Source organism: Brassica napus, chromosome C2, assembly GCF_020379485.1.
Source record: "Brassica napus cultivar Da-Ae chromosome C2, Da-Ae, whole genome shotgun sequence".
NCBI classification, from domain to species: domain Eukaryota; kingdom Viridiplantae; phylum Streptophyta; class Magnoliopsida; order Brassicales; family Brassicaceae; genus Brassica; species Brassica napus.
Genome location: NC_063445.1, coordinates 34216670 through 34228226, shown reverse-complemented (window position 1 = coordinate 34228226; position 11557 = coordinate 34216670). Strand labels below are relative to the sequence as shown.

General features: G+C 40.6%; 2 protein-coding genes and 1 non-coding gene across 4 annotated transcripts; all 3 read left to right on the top strand.

Annotated features, from left to right (window-relative positions):
• The first annotated feature begins 379 nt into the window (after positions 1-379).
• On the top strand, positions 380-1371 carry LOC106392859. The gene is made up of 2 exons (XM_013833637.1): positions 380-919; positions 1033-1371. The coding sequence occupies exons 1-2, from the start codon at positions 380-382 to the stop codon at positions 1369-1371; spliced, it is 879 nt and encodes a 292-aa protein (XP_013689091.1).
• Positions 1372-7839: 6468 nt separating this feature from the next.
• Positions 7840-10088, top strand: LOC106395025 (methylsterol monooxygenase 1-1). Of its 2 annotated transcripts, XR_001279095.3 has the most exons (6): positions 7840-8299; positions 8382-8704; positions 9264-9411; positions 9509-9541; positions 9625-9745; positions 9877-10088. XR_001279095.3 is itself a non-coding variant. In XM_013835554.3 (5 exons), the coding sequence occupies exons 1-5, from the start codon at positions 7964-7966 to the stop codon at positions 9679-9681; spliced, it is 897 nt and encodes a 298-aa protein (XP_013691008.1). In that variant the 5' UTR covers positions 7840-7963; the 3' UTR covers positions 9682-10088. The 2 variants fall into 2 exon arrangements, 1 of the variants encoding a protein (XP_013691008.1); XM_013835554.3 differs by having other exon boundaries at positions 9625-10088.
• A 44-nt stretch (positions 10089-10132) lies between these two features.
• TRNAK-CUU lies at positions 10133-10205 on the top strand. Its single transcript has one exon. It is a non-coding gene; the product is annotated as a tRNA-Lys (tRNA).
• The last annotated feature ends 1352 nt before the right edge of the window (positions 10206-11557 follow it).

The following is an 11557-nucleotide window of genomic DNA, read 5'->3' as shown; positions in this document are numbered from 1 at the left end:
AATCCTCCAGCATAGAGCCGAGCCAATTCACACCTACATTGCGCGCTTCAACCATGAGGAGGTCGCCATTCCGGAATGCAATGCCGCGACAGCCATCTCCGCCTTCAAGAGAGGCATGATCCTTGATGGAGATCTCTACAAGGAACTGACCAAATATCAGTGCAAGACCATGAAGAACATCCTCTCCCGAGCCTATGGTCAGGTAAAAAGGGATGAAGACGTTGCTAGCCGGGCCAAGGCCCAGTAGAAGCAGGAGCAGAAACTGGCCAGACAAGCGAAGAACTATCGCGATAAGGGATCTCATCCCAAACTTGGGAGAGAGGCAGGAAGCAGGAATTGGGGCAGATATCAAAACCGCCCCCTAGATTGAGTTGAAGGGATGGCTGTGATGACATGGCCCGATATTTCTCACCTGCCTATATCAAAGCCAGAGTTAGTTAATGTTCTGACGCGGATGGACCAACAAGTCAAGTGGCCTCAGAAGAAAAAGACCTTCGTTTCCAACCGGTATCCAAACCGATGGTGCAACTTCCACAGTGACCACGGTCATAAAACGGACGACTGTGTCGCCCTAAGAATCGAGGTTAAGGAACTCCTCAAGAAAGGACACCTCAGGGAGTTTCTTTCCGATAAAGCCAAAAATCTCTTGATTAAAAATACCACAAATCACCCCACCAAAGTTACTCCTGCCTCACCGCCACGCCAGGATAGAGTAATCCACATCATCTCTGGTGGCTCGGAAATAAGCGGAATCAGCCATGCAGCCGCCAAGAAAAACACCAGAAACGCCAGGAACGGTCAAGAGACTTGGAAACCAAAGCGTCTACTCCTGGGTACAGGCGAAATCAGCTTCATCGCCAAAGAGCAGGAAAGAGTAATGGCTCCCCATCATGACGCTTTGGTCATATCGTTCACCTTGGTAAATTGCTTGGTGAAAAGAATACTGGTGGACAATGGAAGCTGCATCAATAATATCTTCTGGTGAAAAGAATACAGGTGGACAATGGAAGCTGCATCAATAATATCTTCTAGAACGCTTACAATGACTTAGGGCTGGAAGAAAAGGCTCTGGCTCGAAAGATCACTCCACTCGTAGGGTACAGCGGCGAAGTCAAGCAGACGACCGGAGAAGTCATTCTCCTGGTATACGCCGAAGGGGTCAACACGGCGACTAAGTTCCTGGTCGTTGACTGCATGTCCTCGTACAACATAATAAGGCCCTGGATCCACGACATGGGAGCTGTCCCTTTAATGCTCCATCAATCGATCAAGTTCCCTACTCCTTGGGGAATCAAAACGATCATGGGAGACCAAGAGAACTCCGGATTGTGCTATCATACCACCCTGAAGGGAAGAACCCAAGCCTTATAGCAATTAAAGAAAAAGCCTCCAGCCCCGCACACCGAGGAGCCGGAGGTCGAAGAGACGGACGATGTCTCACTTATTAGAAGGAGACGCGACGCGAAACCTTAAGGTTGGATCTAAACTCTTCGAAGGGTTAAGGCGAAGATTGATTGATTTCCTGCGGTCCAACTCAGACTGCTTCGCCTGGTCCCATGAGGATATGCCCGGGATCGATCCTGAAATCATTATACAAAATTGCAAGTAGATCCTCAATACCAGCCCATCTGACAGAAAAGGAGGAAATTCGCTCCAGAAAGGGACGAGTTCATCAACGAAGAAGTCAAAAACCTGCTCGACGCCGAGTTCATACGGGAGATACAGTACCCAAAATGGCTAGCCAACGTGGTGGTGGTGAAGAAAAAGAATGGAAAGTGGTGAGTCTGCATCAACTTCACCGACATAAATAAATCATGTTCGAAGGACCCATTTCCCTTGCCTCACATCAACAAGCTGGTGGACGCCACAGCAGGTCATCATCTAATGAGCTTCATGGATGCATTCTCCGACTATAACCAGATTCGTATGCATCAGAAGGACCAGGAGAAAACGTCATTCATGGTATCCAGGGGCATCTACTGTTACAAGGCCATGCCGTTCGGCTTGAAGAACGCCAGATCAACCTACCAAAGACTTGTAAACATGATGTTCGCCGACTAAAACGGTCAGACTATGGAGGTCTATATCGACGACATGCTGGTCAAATCCCCAGAAAGCAAAACTCCTAGGCCGACGCCCTTGCTAACCTAGGTTCAGCCCTAGAAACTACGAGTCAGATGAGCATTCCACTGGTCGTGCTTCAGTGGCCAGCAACGGAAAACAAAGCAGAGCCTGAGGAGATCTCTGCAATAGATGAGGGAGAAACCTGGATGACTCCATTTATTAGCTATCTAGAAAACGACACCCTCCCTAAGGATCATGGTGAAAGACAAAAAGTGAGAAGACAAGCAGCAAGATACTGCCTTTCCCAAGGAAAACTATACCGAAGGTCCTTCTCAGGAGCATATCTACGATGTCTATCCCCTAGGAAAGTGACAAGGATACTGGAGGAACTACACGATGGAGAGTGCGGATCTCATTCCAGAGGTCGGAGTCTAGTCCTCAGAGCTCGTAAAGCCGGCTACTATTGGCCTACTATGGCTGCATACGCCGACAAACAAGCCAAGAACTGTAGCCAATGCAAACAACACGCCCCGATCTCCAAGCTCCCACCAGAAAAGCTGAAATCTGTAAGCTCACCCTGGTCATTCAGGAAGTGGGGCATGAACATAGTGGGAAAAGTCCCAATGGCGCCGGGGCAAAAGGTTTTCCTCCTAATAGTCACTGACCACTTCTCTAAGTGGGTGGAAGCCAAAGCACTAAGCAAGATAACCGATCTCCGGATCAGAAAATTTATGTGGACCCACGTGATCACTCGATTCGGGACCCCAGGAAATCGTCACTGACAACGGACCCCAATTCACCAGCCATGACTTTAAAGACTTCTGCAGGGACTGGGGCATAAAGCTTACATTTTCCACACCAAGACATCCTCAATCCAACGGGCAAGCGGAATCCACCAACAAAACAGTGGTGAACATGATCAAGAAACGTCTGGAGGATGCTCATGGAAGATGGGCAAAAGAGCTACACGGGGTACTATGGGCTTACCGAACCACCACCAAAATACCCATGCTGGAAACTCCTTTCTCACTAGTCTACGGCACAGAAGCCATCGTGCCCACGGAAATGCACGTAAAGACGACCGTATCAGGACCTATCTCTCAGGAAGAAAACAACGAGTTAATGGCCCTGAGCCTCGATCTGCTCTATGAAAAAAGAGAGGCAGCACACTTGCGAAATTGGTCCTATCAGCAAGACATCGCCAAAAGTTACAACTGTAAGGTCAGAACCACGACCTTCCAAGAAGGGGATTCGGTTCTGCAACGAGTCTTCGACAAAACAAAAGAGAAATCAGCAAGAAAGCTCGCCCCCGGATGGGAGGGCCCATATTAGGTAATCGAGGTGCGGGGAGCAGGAGCCTATAAACTGCAGGACAGTAACGGCAAGGTCCAACCTAACTGCTGGAATGCCCTGCATCTCAAACTTTATCATTTTTAATATGATCTCCGGATCATGCTTTCTATTGCTTTAATATCTATATATATATATATATATTTAAGTATAATGGTTTCCACTCCTATGTATGCTAAAACTTCTCTGGACTGAGCTTATATAATATAATTAGTTCCGACTAGAGGAGTAGCAGGAATTCCAGTATACTTAAAGGGGCATACGACCTGGATCAGGCCCCAAGAGACCTTCGATCCTGGCCAACCCTCTATTTTCATGATACGTTCATGACAAAAACACTGGGTGTATGACATACGCAGGAACGGATCCGCATAAACCCTAGTATGCTGTCAAAAAACACCTAAATCCCTGCGTATAGGCCACGAGCCATACGTATGCAGGGACCTCACATACTAAGTGCATAAAACCATGCATTAAAACGCTACGTGCTAAACACAATGCAGGGGCATGACATATAATTGCAAAGTACTGTAAGCAGACCCCAGGGCTGATACAGGGAGCAAACAATGTGAAATTCAGAAGCACATTTTATCCTTACTTCTCCAGACGTGGAAAGTAGTAAGTCTGGCGCTTGGATCACAACACCATGTAGACCCACACCAGCACCGATCGATAAGACTGACGTTTGCCTAACCCTTGTAAGGGTCGAAGTCACACCAGCACGTGATTAAAGATTAAGAGTGGCTTTCTACAGAAAGCGGAGTGTAGCACAACATGATCTTGATAGTGGCCTACTTCCGAGTGGCAGAATGCTAATCCTAAGCCGAGATCGGTAGTGGCTTACCTAAAGGGGGCAGAATACGATCTCGAAGAAATCAACCTCCGGGTTTAATAAAAAAAACCTCTGGGTTTAATCAAACAAATCTCCGGGTTTAATCAAACAAACCTCCGGGTTTAATCAAACAACCTTCGGGTTTGAACAAGAAACCTTCGGGTTCAACTAGCAACCTCCGAGTTCAAAAGTAGGAACCTCATGGTTTTGAATCAAATCTCCAGATTCCAAGCACTCCAAGTGCTAACCTACGGGTTCTGTGCATTAACCTCTGGGTTCTGTGCATTAACCTCCGCGTTCTAAATATTAACCTACGGGTTCAATAAGGCACCTCCGGTTCCTAGAAAACACCTACGGGTTATATAAGAAACCTTCGGGTTCAATAAGCACCTCCGGGTCCTATGAGATAACCTCTGGGTTCCAAGTATTAACCTTCGGGTTCTACGCTAAATCTCTAGATTCTAAGTAAGAACCTCCGGGTTGACAACAACGACCTTCGGGTTCAGCCAAACACCTACGGGTTATAATCGGCCCCCGAGTCAAATATAAAGATCCCAAGATCTCTCGGAAAAGAATTCAAATCGTAACCTACCTAAGGGTGGTGCGATATGATCCTAGCGAAGTTCGAATCTATGGGTTCACTAATCACCTACTCAAGGGAGATAAAAAACTTTCTTATCAATAGAGGCCTACCCCAGGGAGGTAGAATACGTCAAGAAAGCCCCAGGGCTTGAAAGGTTGGACATTTTCCAAAGAGTCTCCAACCCTCAGGATCATCATGAAGGTCCAATATTCTCAAGATAAGACCTATATGTGGTCCAAACTAAACCAAGAAGAGTAAAAGGCATGGCGGCGACAAAAAGCATGCAATATCAAAATATACATAAAGCTAAAGGAATGCTATTTAAGAAAAATTAAGTGCGGAGGAATCAAAGTCCCAAAATACATTCAAAAGAAGAAGCCACAAAGAGCCATGAGTCTACAGCAGAAAGCCCATTATTCAAAGCCATAGATAAATAGAAATAAGGCAGAATTCGTGCCGGAAACTACTTATGGCCTAACACCATCTGCGGAAGACGAAGACATCGCCAAGGAGAAACCTCCAAGCTGGTCGTCTCCTCCCACCACAAGTGAATATTGGCGATATTCCTCCTCAGGATTCCAGTGCCCAACATTCTTCTCCAGCCATTCCTTCATCAATTCCCATCGAGCTGAAGTCCTGGTTCGCCGAACAGCCAGCTCTTTTTGGATCAGAATATCCCGTCGTGTAACCGGTGATGATCGCCCCTCATCGAGTGTTGTCGAGGACCAAATAATCCGCCATCACGATAATTTGCGAAAGTTGACGAGCTACCAGCCGGGGATATAGAGGAACCAGCTATCCGTACGGGAGGAGAATAGGGGTACCTTCTCCGTGTCTTAGCCTTATGATAATCATCTTACACAGCAGATATCGGCAGACGAAGAATGTTTCCTGAAGAAAGCACCGTCATTTAAAAGGAGGATCAAAGAATAGAAAGATAAGAGAAAATAGCCTTACCCCAAATCCGACTATCACGACTTATGATAATCATCATACACAAGTTATTATGTCCACGTTGTTTGTCTCAGTTCCACGGTAATATCTTAACTCTTTACTGTGAGATAGACCATGTTCGGTGGCTATTTGTTTGGTTGTTTTACTAGCTGTTTTCAATAGATAAAATGGAAATCATGAATCTAAAGTGAAATAGGATTGTTCACGATGGTTTATATATGTCTAATTAAATAGTGCAGATTATTGATGGCCTAAGGATATAAGCATTGAAAAAGGACAAGAATTCTGTGCCAAGTGTTTTCAGTGAGATCTAAACAATTACATTTACATTTCTGTGATTTACCAAATTGGGTGTTTGGCGGTTTGTTCATCGCCTTTCACACTAATGGATTCATGCACATAATCTCAAACAAGTAAGATATATACATATTAATCTAAGTGATATGTGTGTGTTTTATGTTATTTTACTACATATATCTAATAGTATTTTATTTCCCTATTTGGTTGACTACTTAATTGCTACGATTATGGATTTCCAAAGAGCTGACTTTGTATCTATAGAATTTCAATGCAATGAAATATTTTTCTCCATTAACCTATTCCAAATTTCCTTCATCTTCGTTATTTGAGGATCCATTTCTAACATCTCCATACACGTTTTACTCACTTCTTTATAATTGTAACTTGACTCATAATTAATTTGGGTTTGGCTCCATTTTCTAAAATTTTGGTTTGCTAACTCTGCATTAAAATTACTGAGCTATACACAGATTAACCTTAAACAATTTTTACCAAGTAATAAGTCTCAGCGCTACTGTCACTATTTTCTTTTTGTCGGGTACTTTTCTTTTTCCCTCAAGTTAAGTTTGCAAAAATATCTGTTCTTTCCAAAATTATAAAAAAACCGAAAGTCTAAACAAAGGCTACATGTAGTTTTCAGAACAATGATAAGAACAATAACAAAAAATGGATATTAAAAATTTTGAAATTTGCATAAGAAAGAAAATGTAATTTAAAATAATTTTATAATTGTTTAGCTACTTATATATTTATAATATTTATAATATTTATATATTAAAATTAACATACTAAATATATAATCAAAATTAAATTTTAAACAAAAATCCTTACGCCCGGGATTGTTTGCCCTAGTTAAACATAATCAATAAATCCTAAACCAAATGTTCGGCATATTTGTAGAAGTGGTATTCAATTTATCCTATATTCCAACCAATTTCTCAAAATATTTTGCTTTTTACCACGAAGATGTATAAGTTTTGACGCAGAATTAACTAAAACACTATTTTGTTAATGGTTAGTCGACTTACCATAAAAAGCTCTAATTAAGAAATATCAGGAATTTCTGAATTTTTTTTTTCTAATTTCATTACATTGGATGTTATGTAAGAACTTGCTTTCATTCGTTTTCTCCTTTTCTTTAGGTTCTCCGACGTGTCCACAATAAAAGACTCTTCTATCATCTCCTGATTCATATGACATTTTGGTAAATTTATATGCTTTAATGTTCTAAATGCTATCTCAAATTGATGTCATATAGATGTTGCTTTATAATTCTAAAGATTATTTACAATATATTGTTTTCCATGACAGAAAAAAAAAAAAAATCATCACTTAGTCTGACTATTTGTGTCATCTTTATATCGTTTCCTAATTAAAAACAAAGTTTTGACAAAAGGTAAACTTTATATAAATTTACAAAGATGGAATTATTCTGAATTTTGTAAAGATTTTTTTGAAGAAGTTAAGATATCTGGAAAAAAAAAGTCATTGGCTTAGTGCTAAAGCATGAATAAAAAAAGATTAAATTTTAGTTACTTATTGGTTATTATTTAGCCCATTTTTAAAAATGTACACCAATAAATAAATTTAATTATTTTCAATTTTACCATAAGAAAGTATATATAGGTATATCAAATTATTAAATCTCCAATGGAAAAATAACATTTGACACAAAAGGAATCCAATTTAAAAGTATTTGTGGCAATTTAGTTATTATAAAGAACTGATCACGTCTTCAATCCAAAATATTCGCCAACTATATAACAAACAAACACTCTCTTCTTCTCCTCTCTCAACCTCTCCTCCCCCAGATCATAAAATCTCCACGTCAGCAAAACTCAGTCGCAAACTCGCCAGAGAAACCGAGAAACTTTACCATCATGATTCCGTACGTAACGGTTGAGGAAGCTTCCTTCGCGCTCGGAAGAAACCTCACGTGGTTGGAGACAGTTTGGTTCGATTACTCCGCCACAAAGTCCGACTACTATCTCTACTGCCACAACATTCTCTTCCTATTCCTCGTCTTTTCTCTGGCTCCTATCCCTCTGGTTTTCGTCGAACTGGCTCGATCCGTTTCTGGGTGGTTCGACCGGTACAAGATCCAACCCAAAGTAAACTACTCCTTGTCCGACATGTTCGGTTGTTACAAAGACGTCATGAAGATGTTCATCCTCGTCGTTGGTCCATTACAACTCGTTTCTTATCCTTCCATTCAGGTTATCTTGAATCTTGAATCTGATATTGACAGAATCCTGAATGTTTCATCACATCATTTACGTTATTGTTCTTGAAATACAGATGATTGGGATACGATCTGGGTTACCATTACCAACACTTTCAGAGATGCTGCCACAGTTATTCGTCTACTTCTTGATAGAAGACTACACAAACTATTGGGTACATAGATTTTTCCACAGTAAGTGGGGATACGAGAACATTCATCGTGTTCATCACGAGTACACAGCTCCTACTGGATACGCTGCACCTTATGCACATTGGGCTGAAGTGTTGCTTCTTGGAATCCCAACGTTTATGGGACCAGCGATTGCTCCTGGTCACATGATAACCTTTTGGTTGTGGATAGCCTTAAGGCAAATTGAGGCTATAGAGACTCACAGTGGGTAAGGGCGTGGTTTTAAAGAAATCAAATAACAAATCTCTATTCTTTGCTTTGTTTTTTTTGTTGTTACTTTGCAGTTTATACACTTTTTCTTCGTTATATTAATAAGTGACTGCATCATATCAATGTTTCTTACATCTTTCCTTAGTTAGTTTATGTATTCTATATTATATATAAAAGAGGCCACGCTGTGGTAGATACAATAGTGGCTCACCTTTTTACAACTGGGGCTAAGTTAGGTATTAGGTTTTTTATTCTAACTTTTTGGGCTTTCTTAAGTTATTGTGAATTGTTTGGGAATTGGTTAGTAGAATACTTTTGGTGAACAATTAGATAGGCTCTATTTTTCTATAATTAATTTTGTAACCCAAAACATCTAAAGCAAGAGACAAGTGCGGTAAGAGGAAACTCGGCTCACTTTAGTCTCTTGGATTTACTGAAGTGTTTTCTTGCTTGCTTGAAAAGTTTGCAATGTATCTCGATTGACCTTAAAAAGGGCGTTTGTTTGTATTTGTTGGGTAAAAATGTTAAGTTATGGGGTTTGTTTGTTGTCATTGCAGATATGATTTTCCATGGAGTCCAACAAAATACATCCCTTTCTATGGTGGTGCTGAGTACCATGACTACCATCACTACGTTGGAGGACAAAGCCAGAGCAACTTCGCTTCAGTTTTTACCTATTGTGATTACGTTTATGGAACTGAGAAGGTAAGTGTTTCAACGAATACAAAATTAACCAAATTGATGCACCAATTCTAGCTTTAAAACATTAACCATGTGGTTATATATTATTCTTCCTCATTAGGGTTACCGATTCCAAAAGAAACTTCTTGAGCAGGTAAGCCCAGTTGGTCTTTTCCTGACCTCTAGAAGAAGAAGCTATAGAACGTATTGTTTTATCAAAATATGCTTTGTTCGTAGATCAAAGAGTCGTCCAAGAAGAGCAACAAGCATAACGGAGGAATCAAGTCCGACTAGTAAATGAAAATATGGTTCTGATGAAGAACTTCTTCAGAAGAAGTTACGTCTGGAGAAGATATAGGTAAATCTAGTCAGCTTTACGTAAAAAAAAAAAGATAAGGGGAGTAGTAGTAGCGGTTAATATTTTTCAGGCGTGTGTGTCTTATCTCTTACGTCTTCAAACTTGTTACTAACTGCTTTTTTTTTCTTAAGCTCACATGAAACCTGCTGCTTCCGACAGATGTGGGTCATGATATATAAGTGTGTCGGGACTGGGTTTTGCTCTTTTCTCGCATTTTATTTAGTTTATTTTGTTTCGTGTTGGAGAAGGAAGAATATGTCATCAAAGCCGTGTTTGTTCTTCTTATTAAAATGTATTTGATAAACCTTTGTTCGTACTTAATACTTATCACTACTTTGCTAAATAATAAAAATAATATATAAGTTATATATCTATAACAATCATCTAGCCCGTCTAGCTCAGTTGGTAGAGCGCAACGCTCTTAACCTTGTGGTCGCGGGTTCGAACTCCACGGTGGGCGATATTCTTATTTGCTTTGATATTGTACCAAACTTCGAGAGGGCTTCAAAAAGGCAAATCCATTAAAGGTTGTTTTAACATATAGGGAGGACATGTCACCATTCTATTTCCGAAACAAAAAAACAAAAGGGGAAAAATGGCGTCTTGTCCAAATTAATATACTTCACGAATGGGGCAACACCGGACTTGTTGAAGGAGCCTGAGAGCCAGAATAAAATGTTGGCTTTGGTTCATTCTTACAAGGGTAGTTTTCTTTTTTTGTTCACACAATCCCTGCTTCATACAAAACTATACAAGGGTAGTTTAGTCAACATGTCTATCTTGAGTATATATGGGCAAGAGCTTGTCGTGTTGCTTTCGCTATCTTGCTTTGTCCTTCAGCGAACCGGGCTTTCACGGTTGGAAGGTCTGATATATTGTGTTTTTGGCACATTATATGTACTGTTTTACTAATAGTTTTCAAGGTTTTATCGAGTCTTTTTAGTCCCTTTTTGAGTCATAACAGGTCTAGAGTTGTATTGGATGGGAAATGGATCAGCTAAAGGAAAAGAAGAGAGAAAAGTATGATTTAGAGTTTTTCGCGCAGAACAGTCAACCGGAGCAGCCTTAGTGCCTGCTCCAGCGACGGAGATAAAAAAAGAAGTTTTCAAATATTTCGGGATTTGCCCTAGATTTCCTATTTCTTTCCTATAGCCGCCTGTGGCTCCTATATATATAGTCTCATATTTATTACTTTAGACCTACCTTAGTTTTTACGCAAGAAAGACCTAAGAGAGCTTTGTGATTTGTGATTGCTACTGTAAGGGAGACGGCTTCATCTATCTTCTAGAGAAGATTATCTTGAACCCTCTGATTTCTATTATCTATTATATGCAGTATTATTCAGAAATCATGCTTCTTTGTTCTTGTGTTATGTCTAAGTAGTCACCGAGTTAGTTTAGGGTTCTAGGGTTTGGATTTGTTAGCTGAAGCATAAATAAGTCATCTTAAGATTGTCTACATTCATATATGTTCTTATTGCTTACATTGAACTGATCACTTAGTGCATGAATTAGGGTTAATCAATTTAGCTAGCCGTTAATTGATAACTTGACACGATTTGAATGAGCCTTGCATCCCTAGTCAGCGAGAGTAGATATTAGGGTGTATTGTGAACATATCGGACTTGATCTCTAAGGCTTGCCATCGTGTCTTGATCCAAACGAGAATTTAGTCATCAAGACCGACTCGCAAAGGAATCAACACCACGAGAGTGAGTTGATTCAATCAGAGTGATCCGAGTTTAGACTTGTTATAAACTGAACTTGAATAATTGCCTGGCTTGCGATTTCATTACCTGAAGAAGAAACCCTA